The sequence below is a fragment of the Plectrocnemia conspersa genome, unplaced genomic scaffold (assembly GCF_051122295.1).
Source record: "Plectrocnemia conspersa isolate PC_06_02 unplaced genomic scaffold, ASM5112229v1 ptg000011l, whole genome shotgun sequence".
Lineage (NCBI taxonomy): Eukaryota > Metazoa > Arthropoda > Insecta > Trichoptera > Polycentropodidae > Plectrocnemia > Plectrocnemia conspersa.
The window spans coordinates 29,885,878-29,904,452 of record NW_028277175.1 but is presented as its reverse complement, the minus strand read 5'-3'; the positions used below and the strand labels follow the sequence as shown (position 1 = coordinate 29,904,452).

Genomic DNA, 18,575 nt, shown 5'->3' with positions numbered 1-18,575 from the left:
TATTAACACTGGTCGAAAATTATGGCGTTACGGCCAAATTAGATACGGACGTCGCAAAATGACAGCTGATCCGTCGCTCTTTTCGAGATATGGTTTAAAACGCCATGGCGAAGAGTAAGATGATCGCGAAGAGTTGCCCCAAGTGCGATCAGCAGGTGAGCATCGAAGAGCGAGCTCGAGATCGGAGAATCGCTTTTCGACACTTTTTAGGTTATGTCGTTTTAAAACGTCAAATTCGAAACGCACAGGTCGCCGTAGCCACGAAATCGTGCAAGTGCGGCCACTCTTTCTTCTCTGCTCGCACTCGTCAGTCTCTGGTGAGCAATACGATCGTCAACAACGGCAACCCCGGCGGAGACGAGCGAAGACGGACGGGCAGAGTGAGACGCGCTCGTCCTCACTTCTACGACAGTCAAGATTACCAGCGACAGAAGCGCAAAGTAAAAAAAGTATATACCGCTGCATTTTCGTATCGCGTATAATTTATTATTCGATTTTGACGTTTTTCACGTTTAGCCGCCGAAGCGTCGATCGGTATCGCAGGGATCTTACGACGAAGACGAAGCGAAAAAGGACTACAAGGATAACGGAAAAGAACGTGAGAGACGTTTTTACTTTTTATTTATCTCGTGGAAATATTTTAATTGCTTTTTATTATAGCGAGCGGCCAGAGAGGCAGACGGAGATCGTTAAAACTGAGAGTCGCTGCGAGTGACGCCCGCGCCCCCAGAGCGCCGGCGGAACCCGTTTTGGATCCGGCCAGGTTGATTCGATGTTCCGCTTTTTTGCTCGAAATTAATAGAAAAATGGCCGCCGTCACTTGGTCTCCTCCGGATAGTTGAATCACATCAAATTTTATGTTTTATTTAGTATTATCGATTAGTTATGCGCGTATGTATTTATAGATTTAACCAGCCTAGTGTGGGTCTCCCGGACGACTTCATCGAGTCGGAACAAACATTCTAAAAGGGGTCTTTTAATGTACCTTCACAGGTGGTTGAATTTCAACCCTATCTAATAACCCACTTGCCCTCAAACTTTTCTAATGTAACAAACGTATAATTATGTAAATATTATAATATTTTTTATTACAAATATTTTTTTTTATTTTTATATTATTATGTAAATGCATTTTTTAGCATTAACTTTCCTGATATTAACCTTTTGTGCGGTATCGCCGTACATGCACGACGGTCGATATTTCCCCATTTTGAGGTACCCCAGATAGCTATATATTTACATATACATATAACTGAAGAAATAATAAAAAACATTATATTTATATAATATATTTTAAATTAAATTTGATGTAAATAATTTCTACAGAAAATGATTGAACATAACAAAAAATATTTTATACTAATTTTATAAAAAATTAGCCTCTGAATTGATATAAAAACAATCCCACAAAAGCCGAATAATATGTAAAATAAATAAAAAAATAATAATAATAGAAGTGAAATAAATTATTAAAACCTAATAATACATAAAAAATAGTAAAATAAATCAATGCAATATGTAATAATAATAAATAATCTTTAAAAAATACGTAAAATTAACTCTCCCAGGTGTATACTATCAAATTAGCAAATGTGTATAAATTAACTCATTATTTAAAAGGTTAATATGTTTCTTTAGAAATTCATAAAACTTATTTCTGTTCATTATGGGCTAATTAATTAATACAAATTATTTTTATTAGTGGAACTTTGTTTTACTCGCAAATTAAAATACTGTAAATGACAGTCGATTTCATTTTTTTTATAGGAAGCTCATCATTTTGTCCCAACGTCTCTTATGCAGGTATACGAACCTATGAACAAAATATGTTTTGTATAATCTCTTCATTTATAATCAGTCTTCTCAAGTTGTATGCCAAAAATTTTCACATTTTACAAAAGATTTTTAGATGTTTGCACATGAGCCATTCGGCACGTTCCCGATGCGTTCGTAAAGAGTAGGACCTGCACGGATCGAGGGGTAATAACCTAATGAGTATAATTTTTATGTTCCGACCACAATGCTCTTTCAAAATCTAACAAACGGATTTTTTTCTGTCAGTCTCTAGCAGGTTATACTTGATTTGTAATTTAATTTAATTTATATCACAAAGCGATCGAGTTAAAAAATTTAAGTTTTGAATGATAAGTGTTTCTACATTTTATTTCATATTTACGTGCTGAATGATTAATAATAAACCAATAAAGGGAAAACGATGCAGAACCACTGGAGTCAATGGAGTGTGAAAATTTGTTCACGTGTTAACCGATTTATCCTTCTGATGTTTTAGTTAGTAATATGCGACGGTCATGTAGCGACGCGTCTGGCAAATATCGAATTATTAAACTTTTACTTTATTACAAAGAGGCAAAACCATGAGCCTAGCGTCGGTAAAAACCAACAGAAAATGCGACTCCGTTGCAGAGTCGATCGTGAGCGGCGTTCGTCGACCGTCTTCGATTCTGCCCGATATAGTCAAGAAACCGCCGAAAGTTACCTCTTCGGATAGCGGGAAATCTTCCAGAACCAGCTCCAGAAAAAGCACGATAGCGGACGGCAAGAGCGACAGCGGCGATAAAAATTCTTACCGAGATTTGATCGTTTACGGCAATTCTCTGATAAAGCAGTCCGAAAACTTGGACGCTCCCAGGAGCGATCGGTTCATTTTGAGCGACGATCCGAGAGTAGTACGAAGCAAAGAATTTACGAAAACGACAAGAACCAATTCTCTTCCGGGCATTGATCGCAGATTTTCCATCGAAACGAGCACCCTCAGGCAAGCGAAGCGCGTTCAGCTCGCGAAAAAGTCCAAGAAGCGGAACTCGTCGAACGTCGAGACTAAGAGCGCCGAGTGCGTCTACCGAGAGAACTTTTCTTTAGATTTTTCTAAAATATCAGATTTTGCGGACTCGGAAGACGAAACTCTGGGATGGGACAAGTGCATCCGGCAGAAGATAACCGTGAACCGAAACGTCGCGAGGCGCAGACGCAGCATCGAGAAGGACAAACTGCTCAGCGGCAGATCTAGCTTCGCAAAGTCGACGGCTTCGAGATCGGCGTTCTCAAGAAGAAGTTCGTTGCAGAGCTTCACTCCGAGGTCTTCGTGTTTCGACAACGAAACACCCATCGGCGCTACTAAGACTTACTCGATCGAGAACGCGCCGTCGTCTCCGGACTACGTATCGGAACCTTCGACTCGCGATACATCTCCGAGCGACAAGTCGGCGGAAAACTCGATCGCGGCGCCGCTCTCCGATCTGACGATACATCCGTCTATAGTTTCGAACGAGGCGACGATGAGCCCGGCGAGTCGGGCGCCCTGCCTGAGCTCCAGCTCCAGTTGTTACACTAGTTGGATGGAGAAGAGCTTGGATAGCGAATTCGCGTGTACTAAAGATCAAGAAAACGACCCGACGGAAGCGAACGTGAGCGACGACACTCCGGCAAAGGAGCGGGGGGAGTGGAATAACTTTTGGAGAGATTACAACAGTTCCCTGTCGAGGCCTCCTAAGACGTTTTACGACGATTGTCCGACTCCATTTTACGATTCGAAAGAACTGAAGTTTCCCAGCGAACGGGAACGAGCTTCGACGTGCAGATCGGACAGCAAGAAAGCGGAATCGCCTCGCCCAGATTTGGACGAAGAAGCCGACGTCAAATGCTTGCTTTTGTCGAAGAACGAAGCTAAAGAGATCGTTCATTGCGCCCACAGGTTGGCCGAAATATTGACGATCGCGCTGGAGAAGAAATTCGAGAGCAAAATTTGCGAATCTAAGGGCGTTCAGGTAAATTTGAGAGACAGACGACAGATCAGGAGAAGCACGAGCGAGATGAGAATAGAAGATTCCAAGTTTGAAGGCAGGAGAATGTTACCTCTGGTGTTGGAACTTAACGAATTGGTCACGAGGGCGAACGACGAAGCCCCGAAAGTGAAGATTTTCGATTCCAAAGATGTACAATTGTAATGTATTTATTAATAAACGTAAGTCTGTTTGTAATTATTTAATTTATCGTTAAAATCATATGTATATATAAACAATTATCAAAAAACAATTAGCGCAGCGCTTTAATCATCACAACTGTCGACTGTTTGCACCGAACGAATTCTCACACGCGGCGTGAAACAATATCAATTCACCATTATTTCGACATCGTTCTCTTCGCTGGAACTGCTCATTTCCGTATACAAAATTGGTTCCGGATCTTCCGTTAAACTGTCCGAGACCTGAAATGTTTTTTTATCGTTAATAATAATTTACATTAAATAAAAATATCGACATCCTAACAAATCAGCAAATTAACGTAAGTATATTTACTGTCTGAATCGTCAGCGTAGCGTATGTTATATAATAATAACTTTTTGCATACCTTATCCAGCAAATTTCTAACGTAATCCGACGGCAAATCCATGCGATGCAATAGATTCAAAAGCGGAGCGATATTAGTCTTATTCAACGTAGATCCTAAACCGGCGATCGCGCAACCGATAGAAGCCAATCTAGCGCCGATCTCGCATCTATAATTAGCGAAAATAAGTAATTCTATTCGTTGATTATGTTTCTATATTACAATTTAATCTTATACCTCACTACTGTGTGCTTTAAAGTCGGAGTGGGGAACATGTTCACCGCCGCGCACGCGTTAGCTAGACGTATTCTTAGAGCTTCGCATTGATAAGCCAGATTTTCACAATCGCCTTCTTGTAGACTGTTCACCTAGTCATTAATAATTAATTACAATTACAACGTACAATTTGCTATTTACGCATTCGATTATTTGGGTTTTTCATACCTCATCGCATATATCCAAAAATTCTAATAATAAATGTCCTCCAGTGGACCATTGCGGAATTTGTCCTAAGTTGCCCGCAGACGAGAGCGGCAATAGAAGCTTTCGTAAAAGGTTTGTTTTTTCATTTAAAATCGTCGACGGAGCTATCTCGTCCATAATGACTTTGTGAGCGTCGGCGAATTGACCGGCTAAAGTTAAATACCGAGCTTCGTTCTCTCTATTTCCCTGCAAGTAAATAATATAAAAGTTTATTGAAACGTTTCAAATTTACGATCATTAATATAATTACGCTGTATTTATTCTTGAGCGCCATGGATTGATACACCCACTTCTGAGGAATGCCAAATTTATTCAATAGTTCTGAAGTCTCTTTATTGTTATCGTTTGCATAACGCATGATTAGATTCTTGACCATATGATTGCGCCTGAAAATAGTTCGAAATTATTATACATATATCGTCGAGTGTCGCTTTAACGCGGGCAGACACTCACACGTCACCGTCCTCGACGTGTTGCAAAACGAACACTGCCCAAATCCACATTCCGTGAGCCTCTAGCTGTGCGGCGAATCCGGTCACGATGTTGAACAACCCTCGGGCCGACCAATGAGAATATCCGATTCCTTCTAAAAATTGCTGTATTAACCAGCTGTAGAAAACATATTAACGAACAGTTGCGGTAAATAACCGAAGCCTGAGAATCGTTACTCACCTGAGGCGATAGTCGAGAAAGTCGGGAGTGTGAGAAGCCGGATTTAATAGAGAATCTATCGAGTGCCAACGCGACGCTTTAAGTGCCATCAATTGATAGCGAAGATCCAGCACTCGCTTCGACGCCTGCAAGTCAAACTATGATTACGTTTCTTAAATTATCCGTTTTAAATATATATTTATATACCTTGTCGTTTTCGTCTACGTTGATTTCGTACGGCGGCGACGGAAAAGCGACTCGACCGTACAGTATATCTTCGGTTTCGGCAGTCGCGATATCGAACTCGAACTCTTCGGCGCCCTCCTCCATCGAATCGCTCTCGTCGAGTCGCTCGTTTCCGCTCTTCCTCAATCGCGACTCTTCATAAAAAGACTTTTCGTACGAGCGCACAGCGTCGCCGATCGTCGCGACTGGCTCGCAAATATACCAGAAATGCAAGCCGAACGCTCTGATCCAATCGAGTCCGTTGCACGCGTGCAACGAAGTCGAAGTTCCTTCGGGCCCGTCGCCGCTGACCAAAATTCTCGAACGACCGGCTAGCAAAGCGTATATGATCAATCGCACCGAATCGATGGATCGATCTGCGCAAGTTTCTCTCCAGAGACCCAACTGTCTGGCAGCTAAATTTCTAACTCTCATCTCGCCTCCGATTTGAGATATCATAATCGACAGGAAATGATCTCCCAACTTTTGGGCTAACCGGCACGCCTCGTATATGTTTCTAGACGCGAGCGAAGTGAAAACGCCGGCTTCGTCGCTGTGAGAGTTCGATGCGGATTGAAGCCATTCGGACAGTGCTGCGTGTCGTCCGAGGAGTCTTCCGCCGTCGGGTAAGCTGGGATCTGCGAATACAGAATCGTTAAATCCGCTATGGAGCGGTGAAACGTATGTTTATATTTACCCGATCCCTCTTCGCCGGGTTCTCCCCAAAGAGCGATGCACAGCGACCAAACGTCTTTCCAGTAAGACGGGTTTACGCCAAAGTTCTGAAACCGCAATATACAAAATTAGCATCGCTACGAGAGCAAAGTTGCACATAAACGTTACGAATCATTACCACATTGTCGCAGACGCCTTCTAATCGAGTAGTCTCATCCAAATACTCCTCCGCTGCTAATATTTGCCGATTCGACGGTGATATATGAGGACATGACTCGTCGGAGCTGTTGCCGATTTCGGAATATTTTAACGAAATCTTCAATAATTTTTCAATCGAGTTCTGCACAAATATGAAACAAAAATGATGCATATAATCGTGGAAAATAATAATAATCATCCTGTACGATTCGAATTAATATATTTTATCAACTGTATACTTCTTTATGTTGTAATGACGAATGAAATAAAAATACATTTATAAAATACACGTATCATTTGTAAAATAAATTTAAAATAAAATAAGATTCTCTCGGTTAACAGTAAAAATTTCAAGCAGTGGTGCGTAGTAATATTGGTTTAAAATGTAGGAATATAAAAATCTTACTTTGAATTTATCATCCTTCGACGGTTGACCGCCGCCAGCTATTTGAAGCCGCATAATCAGCTGTTGCGATATATCGTCGGCCCCTCGTCCTCTCGTCAGAGAATTCAGAACCAAGAGATCTCCCCCTCGAGTCTTATCGTCGACTACGTCGGCAGTGGTCAACGCCGTCAAGTGCAGAGAAGGTCCCCATCCGACTCTCGCTAGTCTGGCGAAGCCCATTGCCATATCGGCGTAGCACTCGGACCCGAATCGTCCAGTTATTGTATTTTTATAAGATAAAACTCTCTTATGATATTGAAGAACGACAGATTTTGGTTTGACCACCGGCTGCTTTATAGACAGACCGGAGTACAGCGACGCTTCCGGTTTGCTGTGAAGCGTCGAAACGGACACAGAACACGGCACGTCGGCGATTATGGAAGCGTTTCCTCGAGGAACAGACAGCTGGGGAACCATCTGATCGGTCACGGACGCTACGTCGTCCATATCTGCAAAATGCAAACATATTTAAAAGACCATCGAGAGAAACGTCGATACATTATCCTAATCCTATTACCTTCGTCGACGGCGTTGAAAAAGGAAGCTTTCATTAACTGCAGAGTGTGACTGCTGCGATTTTCTAATCTTGCGAGTTGAGAAGTGGGACTCGTAGCGTCTGAAATAATCGATAAAATTTAACAATAACAATGGTTTTAAACAAAGTTAATCAAGTACTGTAATTTGCAATGTCAAGATACTATTTTATACAAATCGATTTATATCCTTGCACTATGTCTTTCATACTTGCTATTTTATAAATATTGTAGACTACAAACGCAACGAAAAATACTAAACTAACAAAATAGTTTATTAAATAATACATTATTAGATAGATTAAAGAGTTTCAACTCTCCGCCAATTATCAACCTCTATATAATGATGTTTTAATAAAGTTGAGCTAAATTTCATGCGGTTATAAGGTTGATAACTAGCGAATAAATAACGATAGCCATTATGTCAGTCTCCGCGTTTCATAGCCAACAATCTATGCTACGGACATGTGTATAACACAAATTTAAAATGAATTGCAAACGAATGTGACAAATATTTATATATGCTGCAAAATTTCAGAGAAAATTACTACAAGAACTGACAAAATTTAGAGAATTCGATAAGGTTCATTAAGGTTTTCGCTCTAGCCACATTTTCGGAAATAAGTAATATCTTAAAATACTGAATAAACAAAATCAAACTTGTCGATCGTATCAATCTTTCGGTTACGGCACAGTGATATATCGCCTGTATTTTGTGCGAAACAAACGAAGGAGTGGTTTATCACCGTCGACAAGATCAGTCCAATCTAATAATTGTAGTCTTATTCTTGAAACTCGCGTTAATAACCGCAACCAATGGTGATCATTCGTAATCATATGGATGAATTAGACAATAGAATGTAAATGATGGGACCACACAAAAGTTCTCGTTACGTCCAAAAAAAATGGTTCACATTAATAACACGCAACATTTCTCCGATGTATTGAAAGAATATTTCTTTGTTGCGAAACGGTCTTGGGAAACAATACATCACCGGAAGACAAAAAGCTCCATAAGGCTACAATATTCCCATTGCACAATTCGACCTCGGAAAGATTAAGCAAAATTATACATATTTTTGTTGTTCTAAGAAACGAGTGCAATAATTGGCTGGATTAACGCTGCATGATTGTGATTCGTCAGCTAGCTTTGCAATCCTTATTACTTAAGGCTGGTCTCCAATGAGGAGAGGACAGAGACACGACCCGACAGGAGATATGCCAGTAGACGAGGACCATTTGGTCATGAACGACCATCACGACTGCAGCAGAGGAACCAACCTCCACTACAATGTTGCTGCCTCACGTACAAGGCCTCTGAGGATATTCCACTGACATCATCCCTCCGCCAGCTTCTTCACCACCGCTCAGAGAAAATAATCTTGCGCATTATAGTAACTCGCAATATGTAAATTTAACTAATAAATTATTAACAATTTCCACCGGCGTCTTTTTGGCTGCAAAATCACACCCTTTAGGGTTAAAAAACCTTAAAGATTTCTTTTATATTGTGCAAGTTGTCACAAAAAATAAGCAAAATCGCCTTTTTTTTCACTCGTAAAATCAGCACCATATGCAAAGTATCGAATAGTTAGAAATACATTTTGAACAATTAATCGTTTATAATAAGTAAGAAATCCAGTAAATATGAATAAAAATATATCGTAACGGATTTCACGACAAACACTCCATGGACTTGTTCAACCACTAAACGTTCACAACAAAATGTGTAAACCAATAAATGATCCATATGCCATTTAGTCCAATGACATAACATCCACAAACAAAATATTTAAACTGACTTTTTAATAAATTGACAGAAATTTGCATATTACTAAACATAAGTAAGCCAATCAAAGCAAATCTGATCGCTTAATACAAAATTTATCGAGTATCATTTCTTATATTAAAAAAGAACATTATAATTATACAAAAAAACATAATAGATCTTTATACTTCCTTAATTAAATATCGTTATAGCAGTGCGCTAATTACAAATTATATATGCATGACTAATGTGTTATCCATTTATTATCAACGTTATATTTTTACTAACAGTACCAAATGATTTATCACATTATGATTACGAAAATTACGAAATATGTATTTAATGGTACTGATATATTAAATATATACATTTTCATGTTATAATAAATAAAGTGAATCGTTAAAAATTTAAATTCACAGTATCTCAAATTAAATCTGATTGCAATTTACAAAGTTTATCATGTGTGTCAAATTCTTTAAATTAAGAAAGAGCGTCATAATTATACAATGCATTGATTACATATGCTTTTGAAAGTCGAAGAAAGAATTATATAACAGTATGCGCACTCAATGTGTTACCATTCACCATCCGCTGATTGTTTTTTTTTACCAATAGTATCATATTATTTACGAAATAAGATAAATAATCAGAGATAGTTAGCATTTAAAAGAAGTTTTTAATAAAAATAAATAAAAGGGAAAATTAAAAAATTATTTATTAAAATTGTCACTTATTCATATTAAATAAGCGAAAACATAAAAACATAGAATAATCAAATTCAGGAATAATCTGGCGTTAACAACGGTTGAAGTATATTCTCCTAGCAGAAAGGATTAGAGATATCAGGGCTGATTGGACAAATAATACATAATTTGGAAACTTATGTAGGAGGAACAAGTCACAATTATATTAAATAAAACTTTTTTATATCATTTGTTTACTTTTTATGTATTTTTGAGATTCAATTGTTATAATCTTTTTACTGTCTGTAATATTTTATTGATATGTTGTGGCACCCATATATAATTTTCTATCGACTTTCGAAAGCATATGTAAGTAACGCATTGATAAAAAAATAAAAGCAATGATCGATCTTATTATTTTTAAATTATTAAATCGTGCAAACTAAATATACACAGTTAAGATGTATTGTTTTAGTAACATATATGTTTTTGCATAATTATGTCGCTCTTTTTTAATTTAAAGAATTCGACACTCATAAACTTTGTACATCGTAATAAGTTAAATCAAAGCAATAAAACGTTAAGAATTACTATTTTTTTACGTAAAATTAGCTCACGTAAATACGTAAAATTAACTCACTCCCAGATGTACAATAACAAATTAAAAAATGTGTGTAAATTAGCTCACTATTCAAAGGGTTAAAACATGAAAATGCGTATATTTAATATATCAATACCATTAAATACATATTTCGTAAACCTCGTAATATCATATGATAAATCTTATAATCTGTTGAATAGATAACACATTAGTCATGCGTATATAATTTGTAATTAACGCACTGATAAAAAGATACTTAATTAAGGAAATATAAAGATGTGTTATGTTTCAGCAGCATATGTTTTTTCTATAATTATAACGTTTTTTTATAATTTAAAGAATTCGACACTCGATAAACTTTGTATTATGCGATCGGATCTGCTTTGATTGACTTACTTATGTTTAGTAATGTGCTAATTTCCATCATCCCTCGATTCATCGACCTATTAAAAAATCATTTTGAATATTTTGTTTGTAGACATTATCGTTGGACCAAGTGGCGTGTGGAGCTTTTGTCGTGACACAATCGTAAAGGGAGTAGAAAATATCGTTTCATGGTGTTTTTTTTTTTTTATAAATATTTTTATTATATATATTAATTTTAATATAAAAATTACAATTTATTTTTGACTTTATGCTCAAACGTGAGGATTAGAAAATACCTTTGGATCCATAAAAAGATGCGTGACCAGCTTCCGGATAGAGAGCGGCAGAATCCATGCTATTCTCTTCGGACGTGTCCATAGCTAATCCTGAAAAGATAATTTATGTATAAAAATAGAAAAACAATTTTAAACGCCGTTTAACTTACCTTTAGTGACTCCGTTCAATCTTGAGATGAAGGGGGTATCGACGGCTACACTGTCCATGGTTTGATTGTTATGTTCGATCAGCGGATTGATGCCGGATTGAATCTCAGTCGGAAAGTTTCCTGTAGACGACCAAAAAAAAGGAGTAAAAATTTGACGACTCGTTTATATTTAAAGCTAATTTTACCTATTAAAAAGCCTCCTAGTCCTCGCTGAGTTGGTTGAGGCGGCAGTTTCAACGGCTGCTGCGAAGGAGGCTTTCGTTGAGGATCGGCCTGACCTTCATCTTCTTCGTCCGAATTAGTCAAGCCGTATTTAGAAAAGTGCGGTACCTGAAATAATAATAAAATATCAAAACAGTTTCGTTCAGAATATATTATTACAGATGCGCCTTAAGCACCTTGAAAACCCAGCTTCCCGTTTGCGGACGATATTCGATGAAGCGGGTTCCGTGCTTGTGACAGACCCTTCTAAGCTTACCCTCGTAATCCATTTTTGCTAATCTGTCGAATGAAATTTTGTTTTATTTGTCAATTTGTGATATTTTTAGTGCGAATAAATTTACTTAAAACTCACTTTTCCGGCTGAACGATGGGCGTTTTTAAGGTCTTATCGATCGGATGGACGTAGTCTAACGTGACTTGAGCCGGTCTGTTGAGTCCCTCGCCGATCGGAGGTTTGATGGCGTCGTTCGGGTATATGATGATCTCCTTGTTTAAAATATGAACTGCAATACAAAATGGTATTATTGACGGGCGCACGCATTCGAGAAGGCCTCCGATTTGATTATTTCGTACCTAATTGATCGATATCGAGATCGGCGACGTCCATCTCACAGTCGAAAAACACGTTTCCGTAGCCTCTTCTTCCGATCGTAAACTGAGGAACTATGCACTTTCCATCGGGCTTGACGTATTCTTTGAGAGCGTCCATCGAGGGTATGGTATAATAGCCGGATCTCGTCAGTTTGATTCCCGTCGGATGAGGCGCAGACGACTGGCTTTCGGTCGGCGATTCTTCTCCGTCGTTCGACGCTGGATTCTCAATGTTTTCTTTATCTTCGATGTCGAGCAAGCCTCTAGGGTCGCCTCGGTTCGTCGGATTGGCGAATTCATAATAAACTGACAGATCCGGATAGAGTCTAGGATTGGCGGCGGATCGTCGTTCGTTCTCGTGCTGGGCGTTCTCTTGCTGAGGGTTCCGCGCATTTAAGAATTGTTCGACGGTGTTGTCGAGAGGAGCGCTTTCGTCAGAATCGGACGGTCGCGGACGGAATTGCTTCGTCGCTAACCTAAAATCGAATAATGTTATCGAACTTTCTTAGAGTAGAAATAGTTTAAAAAAGAAATTCTCATTACCAACTAGATCTTCTGTTCTCGGATGCGTCTTCCGAGTTGCTATTATCAGTGCCGACGTCGGGCGTATTCGAAGAGTTTTTCAAAATACTTCCGCGCGGACTGGTCAACCCGATTCTTTTCTGTATATTAGTAGAGGATAGGCTTTGCGCGTCAACGGAATCGTCGCGTTCGGCCGGATTTTGCGGACTGCCGATCGGAGGGTCGACGGACGCCAAAACGTCGCCCGCGTTCCGATCGGCTGCATCGTTCTGGACTCGCTCAGGACTCGAGGAGCTGTCGACGTTGGCGGGTTTGGGTCGCAGAACGAGACGTTTGACGTTCGGCTTCAGGATTAATTTTTGAATGGACGGATCGTCCTCTTCCAATCCGTCGAATAGTGATTTCTTAGACATGGCGTGCAGAGGTTTCACTCGAAGCCTGGTGTTTCCCGTGCTGACGCGATACTTATCGCTCTCCAGTACTGCTCTCTGAGCCGCCGGATTCGTCGGTTTTAAGGAATCGTCCACTTTATCTAAAAAAAATATTATATACTGTCAATCGTGAATCAGTGTCGAAATAAACGTATTTAAAATTACCTGAATTGGGAGAAATGTCTTTAAGCAACGCCGAATAGCCATACGGATAAGCGCGGGTTAAGGTAATGAGGCGATCGTGCACTCCGGCTCCCGCGACTGCGCCGCCGACACCACTGAAAATGATAAAATCGTTGAATACCACTTTGAAAAATATTTATATATATATAAACCGCAGACGCCAACCCTAGAGCACCGGGATGCGTGTTCGCTCCCAAAGTTCCGCCACCCAAGTTTAAGTTCGAATTCATGTTGAGTCCTCCCCAAGCGTTCCCCGTCCCGAGACCGCCGGCTCCAAACGTTCCTCCTAAGCCGCCTCCTAAAGTCGAGCCTGCTTGGCACAAAAAGAAGGTTTAATAAAAAGCATTATTTATTTATATCGCCAAAGATCCTGGATATTAGGTAGGTATTGAGATAATTATTTGACAATTATCTACAGTCGAAGGATGGATATTGACAGAAAGGAAACGAGAAAACTAGTTTCGAATCGAATTACCTCCTAGAGCTCCCAAATTGGAAACCAATTGGGGGTTACCGGCGTTTCCGAAAAGACCCGCGCCCCCAGTTCCCGTCGGAGCTCCGAACAGGCCGGTTCCTTGCGGTTTGGCGCCGAACATGCTGCCGCTCAGATTTATTCCACCGCCTTAAATTAAAAACGTATCTTTAAAAGACGTAAGATCGGAGACGCGCGGAAGTAATCGAGAGTCCGACCTAAACCGGGGTTCGCGTTAGAGGTAGCGTTGAAATTACCAAACGTGGGGACTCCGGTTTCGGCGGGCTTGGCCCCGAAAGACGGAAACAGACTTCCCGCGGTGCCTCCGGGGTTGGCGGTCCCTCCAAACGGCGCGGTGCTGCCGAAAACTAAGAAAAAATAATTAAATTACATACATCGAAACAGCATTGATGATTTTTTTATTCACAAATTTACCCGGCGCGGCCGCTCCGAAGGCGGTAGCGGGTTTCGCTCCGAAGATGTCTCCCGTGTTTTGAGCCGGCGCTTGTCCGAAGCCGAACGATCCGGCCGTGGAAGTTTGCGGCATGCCGAATGTGTTGTTTTCGGGAGGTTTAGCGCCGAATATGCTACCGGGCTGCTAATGAAACGGCCGATTAGGTTGTAATTTCTTTTAGTTTTCGTACGTCGTAACGTTCGCTACCTGCTGCATAGTGCCGAACGACGAAAAGGTCGGCTGTTGAGCAGGCCTGAAGGTGTTGCCTTGAGTGGGAGTCGAGAACACCGGAGCCGCCGTGTTACCGAACGGTTTGGCGGCCCCGAACATCGGAGTTTGATTCGTAGTGTTGCTGCCGAAAGCGAACGTATTACCTAAACAGATCTATGGTTATCATCTCGCTCGGAATTTATAATTCGATCTATACTCACTGGCGGCGGGTTGAGCTCCGAACCCCGTCGTAGCTGGCTTTCCGAACATTGACGATTGACCGAAAGCCGCTGTAATTATATAAATTCGAATAATTATATTCAGTCGACGAAATCAATTCTTTTTATGATGTAAATAAATCTTGCGTTTAGAACTAAAAGGTCGGAAGTTACATATGTTACGTATATGCAATAATGGGCTATGTTTGTATGTAAATAGATGCTATTACTCCACAGAGCATCGTGCACAAAATTAGATTTGAGTAAATATTATATATTTTTTTAACGACTGGTACAAGTTAAATTATTTTGATTACAATCACCGCAGATTAATATTTTCCAGCTTTTTTTCGAGGCGATCGACTCTGAGTCGAGCTAGGTTGCGATGACATTCAAGTGCAACGCGACAATAAAAATAATCTTATTGTAAAATTATAAATACAACAATATTTACATAGCAAATATTCATCGCATCGCCAATAGATGGCGTAATTACAATAGGGTGTAATTAAACAGGGAATTATTTTAAGAGATATTTGCATTTAAATAAATACTTTGTTCCATAAAATGAATTGTTTGTGCATTTGTGTAAGGTAAATATTTAGATTTTTTCTTTGGGAAAAGATTCATAAGGTGTTCACCGTTATCACCGTATAAGATAATGTAAACATGAGATTGTTGCAACTGCAAGAAAAGATTTTTGCCAAAAAGATAAGATAATTCAATGTATATGTTGAATTACTCTAGTAATCGACATAATGTATTGTGTTAATCTTTCATGATTGTGATTATATTTGTTCTTGCATAATAGAAACATTTATCTTCTTATCTAAATTTGAAAAATGTAAAAGTTATAATATTCCATTTACGTTATCTTTAAATTTCGCAATAAGTTATGAATAAGCCCCTGATATTTGCTTTTAATAATAACATATGTATATTTTAAAAAGTAAAGTTAAAAATTTAATATAAATAAAAATCGAATAAAGCGAACAATACTAACAAGGCGCAGGTTGACCGAAGATTCCGCCGGGTTTGTCTTGTGTCGTCTGACCGAAGAGGGTTCCGGAGGTGCTCGGTTGTCCGAAGGCGCCTCCGACGTTTCCGGCGTTGGATCCGAACATGGAAGTCTGACCGGGTCCCTTGCGATTCGCTAGATAATCTTCGTATCGGAGTTCTTCTAATGATTTATTTTCATATTCCTGAAAAATAAAAAACGGCCGTTAAAATCTCGTCTGTATTTCACCTGATAAAAATAAATCCATACTTTCATGCAAGTGATACAGTGGTGTTGAGTGTTGATACTCTGTCCTTGGCCGTTTTTGACTATGACGTCGGTTCCGCTGACGGGCGCGAACTTCACATAGGTCCCGGTCTGACCCGTCGATCCGAAGCCTCCTGATAAAATCGAAAATATCAGCACCGTCGTGAATACCCACTCGCGTTTCGACGAACCGTACCTGCGGGGGATCCGAAAAGTCCTGCGTTCTGCGGGGCGGGAGCAGCCGATTGCCCGAACAGTCCGGTTCCTATTTGATTGTTGGCCCCGAAGAGACCGCCCACTGGTCCGGTGGACGTCGCTCCAAAACCGCCGAAACCTTTGTGTTCGAAAGTGACGAATCGTAGTTATATACATCGACGATAATATTGTTTATATTTGTTGGAGGGAAATCGTAAATTGGGTCGACTCTCATCGCTAAACATTTTGTCACTCGATATCTATAGATCTTTGTTACGAGCTTGAGTTGCGATTTTTGATTGAGAGAACTTAATCATGCAAATATTGCAAGTATTCGAAGATAACAATTTGCTTAACTGTGATTAATTTATTAAATATTTACCTGCCGGTTTAGCGCCGAACGTCTGAGTGGCCGGAGTCGTCTGACCGAACAGCGAATTGCTCGACTGGTTCGCACCGAATAGTCCGCCGCCGGAGGTGTTTTGTGTGAATCCTATCCGTCAGCGAGATAACAGTGAGGTTTGTAACCTTAAAATAGTCGCATATTGGACGAGATACGTACCGAAGCCGGACTGGTTCGCGGGTTGTCCGAAGATGCCTCCGGTCGCGGGAGCTGGGGAGCCGAACAGCGCGGAGCCGGTCGTCGGCGCGCCGAACGAAGGCGCAGCGGTGCCGAATCCAGCGGTGGCGGGTTTGCCGAACGCGTTTTGGCCGAAAGGCGAAGCCGCATTCGTCGGATTGAAGCCGCCTTAGAAATACGGTCATGGAGGTTATGGAGGGTCACGAGGCAATCGGTAAACGAGATTTGAAAGCGTTCTTACCGAAGGTCCCGGCGGTCTGCCCGAAGGCGGGCTTCGGCGAACCGAACATTTCCTAGCAGTCAATGTGATACTTGAACGAGTAGACTTAAATTTTCATGGGTGATCCTGAAATTTAAATTCGATTTAATAATTCGTTTTTTAATTATGGTTCAATTTGTTTAGTTTTAATATGATTAAGATGCAATATAAAGGAAATAAATAAAGAAAATTACATGTATGTATTATTTTTGGAATCTCAAAAAAGCAATTTCAGATATTATCGTACATTTGAATTGTTTAAATTTGCAACTGCAATGTAAAAATATAGTAAATACGTTTACATTAAGATCAATCAAGATGGTTAGTTATTTCACTTGAGAACTCGTACCTTTCGTCTTTACTGGGTTAAAAAACTATTTATGTCATTTACAATTTTGAACAAATATGTTGGTTGATAGTAAACATCTAAAAATACATAATAAGATTTTAGGTTATGTTTCTTATGATTTCGATTTATGTAAGTCAGGTTCGAGCTCGGGATCGGGGAAGCGCGCACTCGCCGGATCGTCGGGTCGACGGGTCGACGGGCGAGGGGTTAAAAGGAACAGGTCGGAATCTGTCATAAACATTCCGCGCTAACGAACTCCCGTCATGTTTGAAAACGCTTCGATCTGACAGCGACTGCGTAGATCGAGATTCCGCGGACTCAAAGGCCGCGAAACGACGTAACGACGGTCTGACGCTTACGGTAGAAAAACGAGAGTCGAGCGTAGGATTCGACGCAGGAATGCAGAAAGAGCATTCCGCGCAGTGAGCCTTTGACGAGCGGCAAACGAACTTGGCCCGCAGTCGCACGACGACCATTGACCGGCGTTTCCGAGAATGTCTCGACTAGGGAGCGAAATAGAAAAATATTATCGGTTGGATCGATAACGTTTGTTGTCGCTACTTATTGCTATTACGCGACTACTATCTATTAATATTGTTTAATCTCGTACATCCTCAAAAATTAACGAAAAAATTTCATAATTTTTGTATTTCAAGTCAATTTGTAAAAAATATCATATACTAATACAACATATTGTTGACGCCCGTTTTGCCTATTGTGTGCGTTCGCGAACGCCGTCATACAGCGTTCGGGAATGCCCCCGAATTTGACAACAGTCGGCTCCGATCGTCGTTACGAAGCGATTGGACCACGCCGAGCTCAATAAAGCTTTTATACAAGCACACGTGTCTTTGGATTCAAACCTAAGAACTAACCAGCACGCGTATCCCTACACACAACAAATATATTGTAAAGATAAAAAGATAAATTTTAAGCACCTTTAATTTTTAGTTGCTTTTTAAGACAAGAGTAATGATAGACAAAATACTCACCCCCTCTTAAGAAATTACCTATTAACTGTTAAAATTACCTATAAATATGAAAATAATATATCTTATAATTTGAAAAAGAGTAGGCAATTCACAGAAAATATGCAACGAGAAAATTATTTGTTAATACAACACGAAAAAACGATCATAAAGATTTTTTTAATAAAATTAAAAAAATATATGAAATCACTTTGCAAAAAAGCATAAGTCTTAACA

General features: G+C 39.9%; 3 protein-coding genes across 16 annotated transcripts; 2 read left to right on the top strand and 1 right to left on the bottom strand.

The window, feature by feature from the left end:
• Position 1: 1 nt before the first annotated feature.
• LOC148230238 (uncharacterized) lies at positions 2-1,095 on the top strand. 2 transcript variants are annotated; one of them, XM_088198104.1, is made up of 4 exons: positions 2-155; positions 249-449; positions 517-598; positions 661-1,095. In XM_088198104.1, the coding sequence occupies exons 1-4, from the start codon at positions 105-107 to the stop codon at positions 840-842; spliced, it is 516 nt and encodes a 171-aa protein (XP_088054230.1). In that variant the 5' UTR covers positions 2-104; the 3' UTR covers positions 843-1,095. The 2 variants fall into 2 exon arrangements, with proteins under 2 accessions (XP_088054230.1, XP_088054231.1); XM_088198105.1 differs by having other exon boundaries at positions 16-155; positions 249-440.
• A 666-nt stretch (positions 1,096-1,761) lies between these two features.
• LOC148230237 (uncharacterized) lies at positions 1,762-3,995 on the top strand. The gene has a single exon (XM_088198103.1). It carries the CDS (start codon positions 2,376-2,378, stop codon positions 3,963-3,965), a length of 1,590 nt encoding a protein of 529 aa, XP_088054229.1. The 5' UTR covers positions 1,762-2,375; the 3' UTR covers positions 3,966-3,995.
• Nup98-96 (nuclear pore complex protein Nup98-96) lies at positions 3,988-17,847 on the bottom strand. 13 transcript variants are annotated; one of them, XR_015811432.1, is made up of 33 exons: positions 17,730-17,847; positions 17,004-17,108; positions 16,745-16,930; positions 16,565-16,675; positions 16,184-16,321; positions 15,991-16,121; positions 15,727-15,925; positions 14,727-14,795; positions 14,503-14,669; positions 14,277-14,439; positions 14,060-14,209; positions 13,845-13,991; positions 13,535-13,679; positions 13,352-13,464; positions 12,777-13,287; positions 12,216-12,709; positions 11,995-12,145; positions 11,819-11,921; positions 11,606-11,750; positions 11,421-11,540; positions 11,272-11,361; positions 7,542-7,640; positions 6,986-7,473; positions 6,560-6,721; positions 6,404-6,488; positions 5,689-6,344; positions 5,503-5,639; positions 5,284-5,416; positions 5,081-5,216; positions 4,792-5,016; positions 4,585-4,715; positions 4,369-4,516; positions 3,988-4,225 (listed from the first exon to the last, which is right to left on the bottom strand). XR_015811432.1 is itself a non-coding variant. In XM_088198095.1 (33 exons), the coding sequence occupies exons 2-33, from the start codon at positions 17,050-17,052 to the stop codon at positions 4,130-4,132; spliced, it is 5,901 nt and encodes a 1,966-aa protein (XP_088054221.1). In that variant the 5' UTR covers positions 17,053-17,108; positions 17,730-17,847; the 3' UTR covers positions 3,988-4,129. The 13 variants fall into 13 exon arrangements, 8 of the variants coding, with proteins under 8 accessions (XP_088054221.1, XP_088054223.1, XP_088054225.1 ...); XR_015811433.1 differs by having other exon boundaries at positions 5,503-5,627; XR_015811435.1 differs by having other exon boundaries at positions 14,099-14,209.
• Between the last annotated feature and the right edge of the window lie 728 nt (positions 17,848-18,575).